This window comes from Chlorocebus sabaeus, chromosome 16, assembly GCF_047675955.1.
Source record: "Chlorocebus sabaeus isolate Y175 chromosome 16, mChlSab1.0.hap1, whole genome shotgun sequence".
NCBI classification, from domain to species: Eukaryota; Metazoa; Chordata; class Mammalia; order Primates; family Cercopithecidae; genus Chlorocebus; species Chlorocebus sabaeus.
The window spans coordinates 34,622,925-34,641,778 of record NC_132919.1 but is presented as its reverse complement, the minus strand read 5'-3'; the positions used below and the strand labels follow the sequence as shown (position 1 = coordinate 34,641,778).

At 38.8% G+C, this 18,854-nt stretch overlaps 1 protein-coding gene across 2 annotated transcripts in view; it reads left to right on the top strand.

Moving 5' to 3' along the window:
- HEATR6 (HEAT repeat containing 6) overlaps window positions 1-18,854 on the top strand; it is a 36,518-nt gene that overhangs the window by 6,030 nt on the left and 11,634 nt on the right. Inside the window, exons 5-14 of one of the 2 annotated variants that reach the window (XM_008011114.3) lie at window positions 675-789; window positions 2,189-2,290; window positions 3,146-3,283; window positions 5,256-5,554; window positions 6,305-6,482; window positions 12,581-12,787; window positions 13,163-13,262; window positions 15,289-15,644; window positions 16,453-16,575; window positions 17,277-17,363. In XM_008011114.3, the coding sequence (XP_008009305.2) occupies window positions 675-789; window positions 2,189-2,290; window positions 3,146-3,283; window positions 5,256-5,554; window positions 6,305-6,482; window positions 12,581-12,787; window positions 13,163-13,262; window positions 15,289-15,644; window positions 16,453-16,575; window positions 17,277-17,363 (1,705 nt within the window). The remainder of the gene's footprint in view (window positions 1-674; window positions 790-2,188; window positions 2,291-3,145; window positions 3,284-5,255; window positions 5,555-6,304; window positions 6,483-12,580; window positions 12,788-13,162; window positions 13,263-15,288; window positions 15,645-16,452; window positions 16,576-17,276; window positions 17,364-18,854) is intronic. The other variant, XM_008011115.3, reaches the window with a different exon arrangement.

The window sequence follows — 18,854 nt, the reverse complement described above, 5'->3', positions numbered from 1 at the left end:
TGTTAACTTTAATATTGCTTGTAAAGAAGGAAAAAATAGACTAGGACCATATTCCTAAAATGTGGTAATAGTGACATAATGTGCAGTATGTCAAAATTTTGTTTTCTATTGGTATAACTTCTAAGGATATTAAGTTTTTAGAAGGATATATTCATGCAAATTTCAGTGCTGGCGAGATGTATCTGTAAAGGGCAGTTTCTTTTCTTTGAAGAAGACAGAAACAGCCCCAGCTGCTCCCCCTAGATTCTCACAGTAGGCAATTGAAAACGAGCAGCACAAATGTGAACTCGTCTCTGCATGGCACAGTGCTGTCCAGTGAGTAGGAAGGCAGGTACAGATGTGTGATTCTAGCTTGACAGGACCTGTCTGGATTATTTCCCTCTTGGGACTGAACAGCAGAACTAAAACAAGATTTTTCTTTCTCCATACTTTTTCTGCCACAAAATTCTGTAACATTTCCTTATGGAATCCACCCTTCCTCTTACTCATTCTAGCCCTGTGCCTGTCCCCCAGCAGTAACTAATTAACCAAAATAATAACTTTTCATAGCATAGTTGCATTCAAGGGTATATTCTAACTCTAATAGTCCATATTACTGCTATTTTTAATTAGTCTTTTGCAAGCCTCATTTCAAAAGAGACTGAGTTTGAGTTGTTTTCTCTATACACATTTAGTGTGCCTGGACAGCCATATTTGGAGGAACCCTACCAAAATATCTGTTTCCAAGCTTTCCTGACTATTTTACAATCTCCAAAATCATCTGATATGGATGATATCACATTTTGCATGGTAAGTGGACTATCATTGCTCTAGTGAATGTCGTGGATGTGTCTAGCAGCAGATTGGAAAAGTGTTACTAATGAGTTTAATTTGCACTATTAGCTTTGTCTAGAGCAATACACATATATGAAATGTTTGTAACCTAGAAAGACTAAAATCATACCGTTTCGGTTTAAATTATAAGAAGCTTTTTATTTGCTACATTTTACAATTCTAGCTTTTTAGAGGAAACTATTCTTTTTCCTTCTGAGTATAAAACCAACAGTTGCAGGCTAGTGACTATCTTTAAGATGGAAGTGAAGAGAGATTTCACCAAATATATCTACAATATTTTATTTCTTTTTAAAAAATATGATGCAAATGACAGTTTGTTAACATCCTTTAAATTTAGAGTAACACATTTCGAATGTTATATATCTAAGATAAAGTTCCTTCTAGTCTCCTGCTCAGATGTAGCCACTGAAGACGATTTGTGCTATGTGCTCTCAGTTTTTTTTTATGTATGTAAATGAGCATATTTACAACTTTAAATGGGGTCATATTTAACATGCTGTTTTGTAACTTTCTTGTTTTGTTAAAACTTAATATCTCTGGGACATCTATTCGGTTCCTGTTAATATACCTCATACTTTCTAACTGCTATGGCTGGAAGACCTTGGACAAATTAGTTAACTTCTTGGAGCCTCCATATCCCTCCCTGAAAAGGGACTGATATAACCGCATTGTGGGGTTCTTAAGAGAAGTAGATGAAATAAAGCATTCAAAGGGTCTGCTGTTCTTGTTGTTGAGTTTTACATTTAGCAGAGGGTTAGCTTCTTTTAAAATTATTATCATAATCATCATAACTAAAGTTTTTAAAATTTTCCCACTATTTCAAACAAGACTACAGTTCACATCATCCCAATGTAGGAAGTATTTCTTAAGGACAGAGTTCTAGAAATGAGATTACTGAGTCAAGAAATCAGTCTTGGTCAGAATTGCCCTCCAGAAACCAAGTTTTTATAATTTATCATCTGTTCCCACATACATCCCCTTTCCTTTAAGAGGGCTGGGTTTGCCATGTTACAGAGCTTCCCCAATTCTGATCTGTGCTATCTCTTTTTTATCCCTTATCACATTTTTCTTGCTAAACATCTTCTGTCTTTTTTCTTACCATTTGTACATACGGGTTTATAAATGTGTACAATAAGACCACTTCATTATTCTTTTCTTCTAGAAAAGAATTCATGGTAGTTTATCAGGTCTCCTTGGATCTTCATCTCTGCTCTGTGTGTGTATGTGTGTGTCTAAAGGTTTTTTCCATCATCCAGAGACTGTCTCTCTTGCTTCCTAAGTGGTGCTAGTAAGTTGATTCCTGGACAACCAGATTTTATTCTGCCTTCTAACTGGGTCTCCCCTTTCCCCCTAGTTACTGCAAAATGCATTAAAAGGTATACAGTCACTTCTAAATGGTGGGAGAATGAAACTAACACAGACTGATGAACTTGGAGCACTTTTAGCTGTGCTAAAGGTAAGGCAAGTCTTCATATGATCATTGTCTTTCCTGTTTCAACCCATGGTACAAGGACCACTTTACATCCTTATTCTAAGGCTAACTTTGAGGTATTAAAAGTTCTTACATATATTTTGAGAAAGTAGACAAAAATGTTCATATTCAAAGACACTTAAGAACAGAAAATAATAAATCTCCATTTAATAAATGCATCAACATTTTAAAATTATCTCTGAATCTTAGGTAGGGAATAGGTAGAGGGGTATGACCTGTAGAAGATTTAATTATAGATTATATTGTACCTGTTTGTACTTGCAAGAAGAGCCAGTGCTTCTCCTTGGCTTTCTCCTCCAAGTAGTAGGCAGGCCAACCAAGACGTGTGTCAGTGGGCAGCTTCCGAGCGTGCCAGTCAGTCGGAAAGTCAGGCCGGCATCTCCGGGGACCCAGCTTCTTCAGCCAGCAAAGTAAGAAGTAATTCTTTCCTTGTGGCAGTCTCTTGCTCCCACATCAAATAGAGAGATAGCTATAGGTGGAGATAGGTAAATAAAAATGATAAATTGGTTTAAAAAAATTATAGACAGATAAAGTAATTGGATAAATTTTATGAATAAATAAGGAAACTAAAACCAGACCTGATTTGATCTGACTAAACCAGATCCAGCTGGAGGCCAGATAAACTTCAGCTCTTCTTTAAGCCCTACGCCTTCAAGGTATCTATTTTCTGTCTCATTTATATTTCCTTAGTAGTCTTTTGAACATTAATCTGTGAGTGGTCTGATCCAGACATGGTAAATAGTTCTGTTTTATGATTAATGGTTTTTTTGGTTTTGTGTATGTGTGTGTGTGTGTGTGTGTTTGATTCATCATTATTAGAAGTTCATGTTTCACGGACTCCCCGGACTAAACATAGAGATGCCCACGGTGTTGTACCCAACTCCGCTTCCTCAGTATGATGGGCGAACACCTATCAAACCACAGCAATCAGAATCCAGTGCTTCTCGACCAACTTTGGTACATTTATGTTTATTTCGATTTAAGTTGTGGCTTATTTTTAATAGATTGCTATGTGTGTTTTCTGTGATTTGCATCACTACTACCCTAAAAGCCTGCCTTGAATTTTATTTCAGTTTAGGGTTGTTAGCATAATAAATTTAAATTCATCTGATGCTCAAAGTACCAGTTAAGCATCTTATGCTTCTTAGAGGTATAGTCAGTGTGACAGCTATAAAAATGAGCATCCACTTTATACCCCAAACCAAGCATTGTCATCCCCATGATGCCCAAGACCAGGAGTCAACAAAGTTTTCTAAACTTTCTCTACAAGGCTAGCAAATACTTTAGGTCTCTGTCATAACTGCCAACTCTATTGTAACAGAGCAAAAGCAGCCATAGACACTATGTAAATGAATGGGCATGACTGTTTCACTAAAACTTTATTTACAGAAGCAGGCCGTGTGTTGGGCTGGATTTGGCTTTTGGGCCATAATTTGCCAGCCCCTCTCTAGATCGTTAGAAGCCCACCTACCAGTCAGCGCGCCATCTCCACACCTGACATTCACCTCATTTCCCAGCCTTTCCCGATAGCTGCCATCTGCCTCATGCTTAGGTTGGAGAACCTGGAGCATACAGATGTATGGCCAAGGATTCACTTCCAGAAATGTCATACCTGATCAAAATGCTTCTTATTAGAAATTATTTCACTCATTCACTCACTCAGCGTTTACCCAACGTCTGCTGTATTCCAGACACTGTGCTAAGCACTAAGTATATAGACTGGCTGCTTTTAGGAGTTTGAGGGAGAAGGCAAAGATGGATAAACAACTACAATGCAATATTATTGTTTCTCTCATTAGAATAGTCACAGAGTACTCTGGGAACACGTTGAGGGCACCCAGTCTAAATGGAGGAGGAAGAGGAGGCTTTTTAAAGGTGTGGTAGCTAAACAGAGATTTCAGAGTGAGTAGCAGTACTGACAAGGAGGAATGAGTGTTTCATGCTGATAAAATGAAAGGCGCATAGACATAGAGAATGAGAGTATACATTGCCCATTTGTTAACTAGCAGGACTAGAGTTTCAGTGCGGTGGAGAAAGAGTGGAGCCATTGTGTAGCAGAGGCTGAATGATGAGATTCTTGTACACGAGGCTGAGGAGTTTGGGTTTTTTTCTCGTAGGCAATAGAGATTCATTAAAGAATCTTGTATAGGGGAATGACGTTATCAGATTTGCGTCTTAGAAAAATCACTGTGGTAGCAAATAAAAAAGTATGGGTCTGGGGCCACAATAAGTAGTCCAAGATAGAAGTAATGGGAGCTTCCTTCCCCAAGGCCACAGACTTTGAGAACGTGGAGGAAGACAGAGATTCCAGATATACTTGGATATCAGAAAGAGAGTAACAGGGAGAAAGAAAGAAAGAAAACTGGCTTCTACTTAGTATCTACTTCTACAGAGACCCAAGGCCCTGAAATGTGCATTGTATGTAATGGACTACCATCTCTTTTATGCAGGCATGTAGTGATACTAGCTATGTATCTTATTTGGAGAATGGATAAAATAGACACTCAAGTCATTTTCTCTAGGCTTTAATGCTCTTGAGAAATTCCAATTGAGAAGGCTGAGTACTTTCCCAACACCTGTGCAAGGTAGGTGGGATTAGCCGCATACTTACAGATAAGCAAGGTCAAGCTCAAGAGAGGCTAAATGATTTGCCTCAAGTCAGAGAAGTACAATTTAAACCCAGGCCACGTGTTTTACTGTGTCTCATGTATTTCATTCCTTCTTTCTTATAGTAGACAGTCAGCACTTAGCATCGTGCCTGATGCCTAGGGTATTAAAGAAGTTCCACTTTTTTCTTTTCTCTTTTCTTCTTTCTTTAAACTACATGTTGGGGACATATTTAGTCACTTTAACATGAAGAAGTAATGGTTCAGTGAAAAGCCATTCTGAAGTAGCTATTATGTATGTCTTCGTTTGCTCCTAAAATCAGAATAAAAAGAAAAAATCCAAAGTTAAACCAAAGAAAATCCAGCAAGGAGAGGAGGAGGAAAAGGAATCCAGTGGTGAAATAGAGGCAGCCTCAGTCACTGGCACAGGCAGAGTGAACCTGCATGAAGGGAGCACTTGGTCTCCCTCCTCCCTGGGTGTCCAGAGTTTGCCTTTAGATGGAAGTGGAGCTGCAGGAAAAGATGGAGTCTCCTCACCCTTCAGTTCTTCCAGTTGGAAAAGGGTCAGCAGTAGTGAGTCAGACTATTCTGATGCTGAAGGAGGCATGCAGAGTAAAATGAGGTAGTAGTATTTTGTTACATTTTTATATGTTATATTCTAAGTTGCATGTAAGTTTATAACTTTCCTGAAAAACTTGACTGCTGCATGTGATTTAACTTGAAGAGCCTGATTTCTGGGGGCATAGTGTTATTCAGAACATGACTTGCTGTCTTGATCTGCCATTGCACATGTCATTCCTCTCCTTAGAATATTCTTTTTTGCCTTTTCATCTTGCGAACCACTACTCATCTTTGATATGGGCTCTGAAATCATATTCCCCGGGAAGCCTTTTCTGTCTTAGTGTTATTCGTGATGTATTATGGTTATCTCCTTAACTGTCCCTCGCTGCCTAGCTTGTCAAGGCTGGGGCTTTGTTTATGTCTAGCAGCCTCAGCATGATGCCTGGCACATACACAGGTCATTCAGTAATACTCGTTGAATGGATGGATGGATACTCGGCAGTGTTTCATGTCTAACACTAGTTTCCTGATATCAAAATATTGTCCTCTTGTTCTCCAGTTGTGTTTTTTAATTGTCAGCCTTAATAACTTGTTATAGAAACAAATTGTCTTAACATGTTTTGATTGTACTTTGAAAGAAAAATTTTAATAACACATTGACATCTTTAGGAATTATTTAGAATGTTTAATTTTTGTATGTATCATTTGAATTGGTGGAAATAAATACCAAATACCATTTCATGTTTGCATTTTGAAAAAAAAAAAAAGATTTTTAAAATGTTTTTCTTTTTTTTTCTCTTGGGTATGAAAGGTCTTACCAAGCCAAAGTTCGCCAAGGAGCCTTAGTTTGTTTTCTTTCTACTATAAAATCGATAGAAAAAAAAGTTCTTTATGGCTACTGGTCGGCCTTTATTCCTGATACGCCTGAACTTGGCAGCCCACAATCAGTGTCCTTGATGACTCTTACGTTGAAAGACCCTTCTCCAAAGGTAAGAGAATTTAAACTCTAAGCTTTATAATAGGAAGAAAAAATGTACAGATCCTTATTGTTTTCTCTGCCTTATCCTATCTGATCTGAATATAGCTCTTAGTAACACTGACCCAAGTTCTGACTTGAGAACCACTGGACAGACAGGAAAATAGGAAGTGGGCTTTTGTGAATAATATGCTGAGGCCGATCATGTAGGATCACTTCTGCCCCAGGGCTTGCTTGAAGCCTGAGCACATTGAATTCTAACTTTGGTGTCTCCCTTGAACTGCACTGTGCTTCTCTTCGTTTTGTGGAAATGTTGATTGCTGTGATATTTATAATAAGAAAACATCAGAAATGGCTTAAACAACTCAGTAGAATATTATGGTACCTAATGGCTATGAAGGATGCATAAGGCTTAGAAAAATGCTCAAAATGTTCTGTGAAAACACAGGATATGGAATTATATGTACAGTAGGATCCCAAACATGTTTTTTTCCTTGTAACTTTTCCAGTTTTCAAATCATGTGTAATAAATATTTACATATTTTAATGAGAAAAACTTATTTTTTAAAAAGAAGACGAAAATGATTGGCAGGCATGGATACCTATAGCAAGATATCTCACGGCTGATCAAATATTTGCCTCTGCTTGAATATGTTAATTCCTCTCCAGAATTTAGCCACTTAACCAAGTAAGGAAAATAGCCTGCTGTTTACAACAGTGAATATTAAAAAGTCATGCCGAATGGCATCTGGGTGTCCTCAGGTAACCAACTACCCACAAAGAGAGAAGTTTTAATTAGGCCAACAGCGTATTGTTCCTTTTCTATTTTAAAGATTGTTAAGGGGTCAGGGGTGGTAACCCACAATATGTTGGAATTCCATATGAGTCATCTCCTTGAGTAACTTACTATATAAGAACATTTCTGGATGACCCATCAGAAGCTTTTACAAGGTAAAGAAAAATAAGTTAGCTTCAATTTTATACCCCCGCAAAAAAATGACTTGTGGGGTATTTCAAATACTCCTTATCCTAGGAAATTAAACTGGCAGAAATTTTACAAATTAACTAAATCAATAGTGAATGAGAACCTGGGAGAAAAATGGAAAATGAGTAGTGGCAAATAAATCAGTAATGAAGCCATTAGAGTAATTGAAATAAAAGCTGCTAAAAATATTGAGAACATATATTTGAAGACACTCCAGCTAGGGGAGCTGCCAGCAGTGGCCAAGGAGATGGTGCTGTGGAGCAAGCAGCAGCCCAGCTTCATCACCTGTATCACAGCTGCCCAGCCAAGGGGATACGGGACGTGGGGGTTTGGAACATGAAGACATAAAGGTTATGAGGTCATAGCTGATGAAAATGAATTGGAATAATTTTCCTGATGTTTATGTCTTCATATTTTAAAAAATGTTTATATTTCACTTAAAGTGCCAGGAGAAATTTCACATATTGCAAAGTGGTCTTATCCATCTCCTTGATTTACGTACCTTTTAGACTTGTTCTAGGTGTTTAAGTTTGGTGAATGCAAGAAATGTGCTGAGGAATAAAGATACAGAACTTCCTTCTGGAGATGTCATAGATCCAGTACAAAAAGCCACAAGGAACTCCTGGAGAAATAAAAAACAAAACAAAACAAAACAAAACCAGTCATCCTACTTAAAGAGGATTTTAAAAGATGAAAAAAATTAAATTAGTTCAGTATAATTGCAAGTGAAATGATTGTACTTAAGAGATTTTTTAAATCAAGTGTTAACTTGGAAGGGTTTAAATAAGTGTGGAGATTATTGTTTACAACAAAGCTTGGAACATACCTTTGCAGTCTGTCCATAGTGTAATTAACTGTGCACCAAGACATATACTAGAAGGAAGTGTTGTGGTAGGTGATGTCATGGGACAGCTTTTTTTTTTTTTTTGAGATGGAGTTTCGCCCTTGTTGCCCAGGCTGGAGTGCAATGGTGGGATCTCGGCTCAGCGCAACCTCCACTTCCTGAGTTCAAGTGATTCTGTCTCAGCCTCCCGAGTAGCTGGGACTACAGGCATGCACCACCATGCCTGGCTAATTTTGTATTTTTAGTAGTGACAGGATTTCTCCATGTTGATCAGGCTGGTCTGGAACTCCTGACCTCAGGTGATCTGCCTGCCTCGGCCTCCCGAAGTGCTGGGATTATAGGCGTGAGCCACCGCACCCAGCGCAGTGGGACAGGCTTTTAAAATAAAGACTTCTAGAAAGTTATGTACGTTAAAATTAAAAATAACAGATCATGTAATTAGAATGCAACAGCATTCTGGATTGACCAGATTAAAAGAGCTGCCATGATTTCAGGCCAAGTGGTCATCTCAGGTATTCCTTGTGCATGTAGAGTTAGATGGCTGGAGTTCCTTTTAGCCAGGATTAAATAAGACAACAATAGTTTATCTTGTCATTGAAGTGCTTAGTGGTTAGTTTTGACTTTATGGCAGGTCTGATATGACCCATGGCATACTCAGCTGAAAGCACAATTTTAACTGGTGTACTGAGAAATTTTCTAAAGACAAATGGACAGAAGGAAAGGTGATTAGACTCTTCCAGTCAGAATGCCAACATTAAACAGAGGCTACTTTTAGGAAATTGAAACATGATATGCTAGAATGGTTAACTGGGGAGAAGAAAACTTAGAAATGTCCATTAGGATTTGGCAGTGTTGTGGTACTTGGGAAATGATCACGTTTCCATGTTGGAAATGTGCTTCAGAGAGCACATTTTATATGCTTCCAAAAGGGACAGAGCAAATTATCAATAAAAAGAACAAGACTAATTTAATAATTTCTTTTATATGATTTCCTTAGGTGTTATAAAGGCATATTATGGAGAATATCATCAAGACTTGTCTAAGAAACAAACTACAGGGCAAACCTTTATCTTGGTACCTTGAGAATTATCCTGATTTACAAATTTTAGGATGATGATTTATTGCTGTTTTAGATAACTATAAAAAGTGAAAACAAATCAAAATCAAGATAATAGATGGTATAACTAGAAAAGAGAATGAAAAGGTTGGAATTGTTAACCGTTATGGAATGGTAGATTTTCTCTCATATGGCCTGCCCAGAACAGGCAATCTTTGCTTAGTGTATTAGCAAAGAACAGGCAGTCTTTAATTAGTGTATCTGTATTCACGCTTCTGATAAAGACATACCCGAGACTAAGAAGGAAAAGCAGTTTAATTGGACTTACAGGTTCACATGGCTGGGGACGCCTCAGAATCATGGCAGGAGGCAAAAGGCACTTCTTTACATGGCGGCAGCAAGAGAAAATGAGGAAGAAGCAAAAGCGGAAACCCCTGATAAACCCATCAGATCCTGTGAGACTATCACGAGAATAGCAGGGGAAAGACCAGCTCCTATGATTCAGTTACCTCCCACAAGTCCCTCCCACAACACGTGAGAATTCTGGGAGATACTATTCAAGTTGAGAATTGGGTGGGGACACAGCCAAACCATATCACTTAGATACCTCCCGATCCAGAGTCCCTGACACAATGTTGAAATGCCTTTACGTAAAAGACAACTGACTTTGGAAGTGAGATCCAATAAAATAACGTGTGAACAGTCAGGTGCCCTGTATGGAAACTTCAGTGGTACCCACTCCCAGCAGGGACTTCTTTGTCACCCTTCCAGAAATATTCTGAGACCAAACACACATAAAGAAGAAAACAAATTAGGATTGACTAAGCTGCCTCAGCAAACATTTCTGCTACGTTCTTAAGTAGCAAAAAAGGAAAAGTACTTTTCTGTTCTATTAGCTTTAGATAAGCCTTCATGACCAAGGAGATGAAACTATACACTAGTAAAACCAAGCACACTGACTTTTGTAAGACGGAAAAGCCTTTCATTCATCATTTTAAATATTCAGACAATAAAAACTTAACAAAATGAGCTCCCTGGAGAGCTACACCTATTAAGATTTGCTTGCACATTAGTAATTTCTGCTGAAAGTGCTGATTAGAACTGGCAAACAAGATATTAAATATTGATATAAGAATAAAGCAAAACTTGTACCAGATTCAGTATCTTAAGTAACAATTATAACAACAAAGATATGTTAAACAGAGTTTAAAGGAAATTAACTCAGAACTGTGAGAAGTACAATATGATGTAGTATCAAATTTCTATGTAGATTTTATAACTTGGTGGAAAAAAATAACGAATTTCTATGACATTTGTTTGCATCTGTGATAGTCGTGATTTTCCCCTTAAGATGCCAAAATTGTGCTAAAATTTTTGACTTTTGGAATGTTAGTTCATTTCTTTCCATTCGATTTTTAATTTTATTCAGTTTATGAGCTGTTGGAATTGTGAATTTTAATTGTCTTCTAAAGAAATGAAGGTTTAGCATAAGATCTATCTTGTTGAGTTCGGACCAGCCTCTAGTAGGGATTGGCCAACTGTGGCCTATAGGGCAAATCTGGCCCACCACCTGTTTTTGTATGGCCTGTGAGCTAAGAATGGTTTTTACACTTTTAAATGGTTTTAAAATAAAACAATAATGTCTCATGTGAAAATTATATGGAATTCAGATTTCATTGTCTGTAAATCAAGTCTTTTTGGAATACAACCACATTTACTCCTTTACGTGTCTGTGCTACAATCATAGAGTTGGGTGGTTGTGACCAAAACTGACCTGCAGAGTCTAAAATATAAAATGTGTACCACTGGCTCTTTACAGAAAAGTTTGCCAGCCCCCGATCTGAGTCCTTTTTGGATCAGCTGACTTGTGTTCATGCTCTTGATGTCTCGTTTTTTCGCACATATACACACGGTTTCCTAATACATTGTCAGTTTTCCACCTTAGGGGATTATGGTTCATTCTGAAGTCTGATGCTACTGTACTTCAAATTTCTTTTCGGAGCAATAAGTCTAGATTTCTATGATTCCAGTCTATAAAAGGCCTGCCTGGTAATTTATCATCTGGTTATTTGGAGATAATATAATTGAAGGCTTTTGGGAAAAGCTTTTTTGCTCCAAACTCAGATATGCTTCATATTGGGTAACTATTTAGGTTAGATTCTAGAATTGTAATGTTGATTCCCTGCTTTTAAATTTTTTGACTAAAAATGTTAATTGTCATTTTTGGATGAGCTGGCTAAAGAGAGCACAATATTATTCCGTATTAATAGTCCTTTGCTTATTACCTGTATCCTGTTTTTGTAAAGTTGGACTTTCTTTTCCTTTCTGATTTTTAATACTGCAAAATCGTCAGAGTACCAATTGAAAGTAATCTTTCAACCTTATTAAGAAAATCTTGGTGCCAGTGACACCTTTCCTGACAAATATAGCAGTCCATGACAAAGATGTACTTTTTGTCCTTTCCATTCATAAGATTGTACTTAATGGTATTCCTTTTTTGAATTGTCAAATACTGTCACTGCAGGCAGTGTTATTTCCTGTACCTGAGACTGTTTCTAAAAGTTGGATCACTAATGATGTCTGCCAAGTTGCATGTACACCAAGTTCCTAAAGTCCTATTTAAGTTAAATTGAACACATACGTAAGAATGGAAGATGAGGCATAATGTTCTCAGGAACTTTGACAGGAAACAGACTCTAGGCACATGTATTTTTTCTACGCCGTGGGCTGTTTAGTTCTAACTTTTCAGTTGGCATTCTGCTTGAATAAAGCAGGCCTCTAATCCTTGTTCTCATGCTCAGGATTTCAGATTTTTGTGCTATGGTGTAGCTTAGATTTACTTCTTACTATAAGAAATCTAACAGCAATGTGTTTCTAGAGTTTTTTTTAGCCAGGTGTGGTGGCACACACCTGTAGTCCTAACTACTTGTGGGGCTGACGTGGGAGGATTGCTGGAGCCCAGGAGTTTGGGGCTGCAGTGGTTATGATTGCACCACTGCACTGCAGCCTAGGTGACAGAGCGAGACTGTGTCTCTAAAATAAAGATTCTTTTCTTAGGTGTGGGATGCAAGTGGCCTAGTTTTTAGGAACTAACAGATAATCCCATTGCCTTTATTCTTCTAATTAAAATGATTGTAAATACTTTGAACATTAAGCATGTATAGGAAGAAGGGAATCTGACTCCTAATTTTCAGCTAATCAGTGTGAATCATCCCGAAATTTCAGACACGTGCCTGTGCTCTGCAAGTTTTATCTGCCATCTTGGAAGGCTCAAAGCAATTTCTTTCTGTTGCTGAAGATACCAGTGACCACAGAAGGGCTTTTACCCCCTTCTCTGTAATGATCGCTTCCAGCATTAGAGAGTTGCACAGATGTCTTTTGTTAGCTTTGGTGGCAGAGTCATCCTCACAGACCCTTACTCAGATAATTAAGGTAATGTACCAACTGCGGGTTCCAGAGGGGGCTTCTCTGTTTTAATTTTGTATACTGTTTTACATAGCCCAAAAGTAACTTGACTTAAGAATATAACTAAGTAATAGTTTTATTAAAAATACCCTATTTGGAAGTCTGTACCTACTTGTGTGATCTTACCTATAATCTCTGTATGTCTGTATGTCCTAATAAATGATTTGCTAAAAATACTTCTTTATCTTTAGTTGTACCAATGAGAATACAAGTATTAGTTTGAAAAAAAAAAAGAACTAATTTTTAGTTGTGTGAAAACTTTTCTAATTAAACGCTGCAAAATTTGTTTCTATGCTGTGGTTTAATCAAGCCTTTTGATGAACTACTTTTTGTGTTTTACAGTGCCTTGCAAATTTAGTATCAAATGCACCTTATAATCGTCTAAAACTCAGCCTGCTGACCAAAGTCTGGAACCAGATAAAGCCTTATATTCGCCACAAAGGTTGGTAGTGTCTTAAACCTGATGGCTTCTTTATATCAGATACAGACTATTAGTAAAAATACATAGGTATAGATATATGTATATATTCAAAGCATTTTTACAACTCTTAAGAGATCTCTGCTTATTATTCTCAACTTTTCAGGGGTATCAGCTGTTGCAAGAATTGACCCCTCAAGTCCCAGTGGAAGTGAGCTAGAGAATTAATTGTAAAGTGTAATGCCTGTTTAATGTTCAGGGCAGTGACCAGAGTATCCCTTTACAATTAAGACTGAGCCAGGTGCAAGCAGCCCCACTCAGGGGTGTGATAGTTTAAATCCCTTAGGCATAAGTAGAGCATGGATGGATGGTTAGATAGACAGACAGACAGACAGATAGATACTATCTACTTTTTGGAAAGAAAAACGAATACAAAATTTAACTTCTTTGACGTTATTTCCTGTAAGTTCAGATAAAATCCCAGAACTTCAAATCTTTACTAATTGCAGCCTTATTATTTCCTCCCACACATAATGTGTATGTGCTATAAACACTTGCCTTTCGTAGATTTGCTTTTCTTTTGTTTGCAAGCTTTCACATCACACCACATTCTGATGAGTTCAGTTTTTCAGACAGGATTGTAACAAGGAAGGAATAGTGGCTGTTTTCAGTGACATAGTGGGAAGAGCATGGGACCTGAAGTCAATCCAAGGGTCTGGAGCCCACTCCCATTTTTGCCACCTCATGGCCATGGCCCTCTCTGAACCCTAATTTCTTGCTAACAGCAAGAATTATAACTATGTCATTAGATTTTTATGAGGCTCAAATGAGATAAGAGGTGTGTGTAAACTAAGTCTAGTTCACTACTTACATTAATGTGTAAAAAAGGGACCCAGAAAGATAAGTCTTACCCTAAAGTTTCCCATCACATTCATGGCAGAAATTAGATGAAAACAACCCCTGCTCATTCCACCGTACCAGCTTTTCATTATCTGCATCTTCAGCTGAAGAGTGTGCGCCATGTCTTAAAGGTTCCTTTCAAGTATCTGACTTTATCCTCAAGTAACTTTTTTTCATTAAAATGTTTAAACCCGGAAATTCTTAGGTATGAGCCTAACAAAATATGTACAAGATCTATATGAAGAAAACTGTGAAACTCTGATGAAATAAATCAGATAACTAAATGAATGGACAGAGATTCCATGTTCATGGATAGGAAGGCTCAATATTGTAAAGATGTTACTTCTTCCCAGCTTGATCTATAGATTCAGTGCAGTCTCAATCAAAATTCCAGCAGGTTACTTTGCAGATATCAGCGAACTGATTCTGAAATGTATATGGATAGGCAAAAGATCCAGAATAGCCGACACAATATTGATAGAGAAGAACAAAACTGAAGGACTGACATTCCCTAATTTCAGAATCTACTATAAAACTACAGTAATTAAGACAGTGTGATATTGGCCAAGGAAGAGACAAACAGATCAGTGGAACAGAATAGAGAGCCCAGAAATAGACCCACATAAATATAGTCAACTGATCTACAACAAAGGAGCAGATACTTTTCAACAAATGGTGCTGGAACAGCTGGACATCACATGCAAAAAAAAAAAAAAATGAGTTTAGGCACAGACCGTTTATTTAGCTTTTTAAAAATACTTCTTGTTAAAATTCGGGGTTCATTCAGTGTACATGCATTGCATTTAGTTATCATATCACTGTAGTCTTTTTAAATCTAGAGTCCCCCCACCCATCTTTTTTACATCAAACTGACTTAGGAAAGAATCCAGCCCAATTGTCTTGTAGAATGTGAACTCTAAGCTCGTCACCAAAGATAACAAAATAAACCACATTCTCAATTTGTCAGATTGTTTCTTTATGGTGTTAACTTATTCTCCTGTCCCATATATTTCCAAACTGGAAATGAGGTCTAGAAGTTTGATTAGATTCAGGTTACACAAGGAACTATTCTTAATTGCCTGCAGGGATAACTACCATCTTTACGGTAGCTGTTCCCATGGTGATAAGTTCTTACTGCTTCCTTTAACAGATGTTAATGTTCGCGTGTCAAGTCTCACACTCTTGGGAGCTATGGTGTCCACCCACGCACCTTTACCTGAGGTCCAGCTACTTCTGCAACAGCCATGTTCTTCTGGACTCGGTAATAGCAATTCAGCAACCCCTCACCTCAGCCCTCCTGATTGGTGGAAGAAAGCCCCTGCAGGACCCTCTCTGGAAGAAACATCAGTTAGCTCACCTAAGGGGTCTTCAGAGCCCTGCTGGCTCATTCGACTCTGCATTTCCATTGTCGTACTGCCCAAGGAGGATTCCTGTTCAGGTAGCGATGCTGGCTCTGCAGCAGGAAGTGCCTACGAACCATCCCCCATGCGACTGGAGGCCTTACAGGTAGGAGGTTTCATGTCCTCATCTCTGAAGTGGAAGTAACCATTCTTCCTTCAGAGTGCCCGTGAGGAGCCAGCAGGTGACACCAAGCCATATGTCAGCTGTGTTTGTGGGAGTCGTATTTTAGGTATGGGTGGTCTATTGTTTTTGTTGTTTTGTTTTGGGGAGGTGTTCCTTGGTTGCAAAATAGCAGATTCGTTCCTTTTTGTTCTTTGATTGCCAATTATTTTAGTCACTTCAGGTATTATATGACAGGTGGATGTAATAGATGGTAGAATAATTCTGAGTGAAATTGTACAGTTAATTTTCGATTTTTGCAACTTAAATGTTTAATTCTTTGTAAGCTTCTCCTTGGTCTTGTACCTGCTTAGAGCAACAAAATAATTGTTCCTTCAAAGAAAGAAAACAATCCTAGATAAAAGAGTTTACTTTTTCTATACAAATATGATCTGAGACTAGGCCTGGTCCTGAGGTCTGCTGCTAAGTAACTGGACAACATGAAACATGTCCTTTAACCTTGTCAGGCTTAGTTTCTTTAGCTGTAAAATTCAGTTAATACCTAACTTAAAGAATAGTTCCAAGACTTAAATGAGATTACATTAATGAAAAGCAATCATATACTAAAGCACCATAGAACTATGATACAGTTAATTGATGTTAGTCATGAAATAAAGATGATAGTTCTTAATTTCATTTGACAGTTTTCAGCCCCTGTTAAACATAAGCGATTTCTGAAATATTATAACACTTTTCTGGATTTTGCAACCTTGCACTCAGGTCTTAGAGGGTTAATTCTGAGCTCTCTCTGCAGGTATTGGCTCTTCTGGCAAGGGGCTACTTTTCAATGGCTCAAGCCTACTTGATGGAGCTTGGAGAGGTGATTTGCAAGTGCATGGGGGAAGCAGATCCATCCATTCAGCTTCATGGAGCAAAGGTAATGTTCATCAAAACCACAACGCTTTTTCCTTCTCGTCACTTTATATCCCTCCTTTTCTTCACTTTATATTCTTCTGTCACATGTCCTTCAACTCTGAGATTTCTTAAAGAGATTTCAGGTGAGGAAGACTATACATTCTTCTGTTTCCAGCTCTTACATGTAAACCCCAAGAATTGATTCGGTAACAAATGAATAAGATATAGCTGTTGATTTCAGTCCTTGAAAGAATACCTCTGTTAAGAGTGACTAAAAAAGGCCGGGCGCGGTGGCTCAAGCCTGTAATCCCAGCACTTTGGGAGGCCGAGACGGGCGGATCACGAGGTCAGGAGATCGAGACCATCCTGGCTAACCCGGTGAAACCCCATCTCTACTAAAAAAATACAAAAAACTAGCCGGGCGAGGTGGCGGGTGCCTGTAGTCCCAGCTACTCAGGAGGCTGAGGCAGGAGAATGGCGGGAACCCGGGAGGCGGAGCTTGCAGTGAGCCGAGATCTGGCCACAACACTCCAGCCTGGGGGACAGAGCGAGACTCCGTCTCAAAAAAAAAAAAAAAAAAAAAAAAAAAAAAAGAGTGACTAAAAAAAGGAAGAAAAGTAGTTGCGAATTATGTTTCCCCTTGATTTGAGGTGATCTCCAAACTAAAGTGAAGTTGTTTGTTAGTCCTAATCCTCTGCTTTGGTAATTCTTTTTTCTTGGCAGCTTCTGGAAGAACTGGGCACAGGCTTAATACAGCAGTATAAACCGGATTCTACTGTAGCACCTGAGCAGAGAGTGCCAGTCTTCTTGGTAAATACATGTCAATTCATAGTTTTCTTTTATTAGTGCTTCAGTTGCAGTTTTATTTTGAAGCTCAGTGATAAGTGGAGTAGATGATATGGTGTCTTCCAGTGTCAAAAATTGTGTTTTATAATCCAGGAAAATGTGAAACTAGTATAAATGGGTTTTATTTTACATTTCAGTTTATTTGCAATTTAGTATGTGGTAGGCTTGTGTATAACATATAACCAGCAATAGTAAAACTAGTATTTCTTTTGCATAAAACCTAGTCTGGTTACTCAGCCTGCCCAAGAGACAAAGAACCAGAAATTTTGTATCCAAAGCCATGGGATCAAATTTAGGGAACATGATTGTATTAGTCCATTTTATGTTTCTATAAAGGAATACCTGAGGCTGGGCAATTTATAAAGAAAAGACATTTATCTGGCTCACAGTTCTGCAGGCTATACAAAAAAGCATGATGCCAGCATCTACCTCTGATGAAGCCCCAGGAAGCTTTTAATCCTGGTGGAAGGCAAAGGGGGAGCAGGCATGTCATATGGCAAGAGAGTAAGCAAGAGGGAGATGTCAGGCTCTTTTAAACAACCAGCTGTCATAGAGTGAGAGCTCACTCATTACCACAAGGACAGCACCAACCCATTCAAGAGGGGTCCGCCCCCATGACCCAAACACTTCTATTAGACCCACCTCCAGTGTTGGAGGTCACATTTCAGCATGAGGTTTGGAGGAGGCACATATCCAAACCATATCATTCTGCCCCTGGCCCCTGCAAATCTCATGTTCCTCTCATTGCAAAATACAGTCATCTCTTCCCAATAGTTCCCCAAAGTCTTAACTCTTTCCAGCATCAACCCAAAAGTCCAAAATCTCAGCTGCGACTCAAGGCAACTTCCTTCCACCTGTGAGCCTGTAAGAGTGGGCCTGTAAGATCCAAAACAAGTTATTGATTTTTAAGATACAGTGGTGTACAAGCATTGGGTAGACATTCCCATTCCAACAGGGATAAATCAGCCAAAAGAAAGGGGCAACAAGCCCCACACAAATCCGAAACCCAGCAGGACAGACACTAAACCTTAGAGCTCCAAAATAGTCCTTTGACTCCATGTCCCGCATCCAGTGCGCACTGGTGCAAGGGGTGGGCCTCCAAGTCTTCTGGCAGCCTTGCCCTTGTGGCTTTGCCGGGTGTAGGCCATGTCCCATTCCCAGAGTTCCACTGGGCTGTGCTCGGTTGGAGACTCTGTTTGGGGGCTCCAACCCCATATCTCTGTTTGGCACTGCCCTAGTAGAAGCTCTCAGTGGGGGCTCTGTCCCTGTGGCAGGCTTCTGCGTGGGCACCCAGGCTTAGGGAATCCTCTGAAATCTAGGTAGAAGCTCCCAAGCCGCCTTCACATTTGCATTCTGTGCATCTGCAGGCTTAACACCACATGGAAACTGCTAAGGCTTACAGCTTGTACCCACTAAGCAGAAAACCAAGCAGTATCTGGGGCCCTTTGAGCCAAG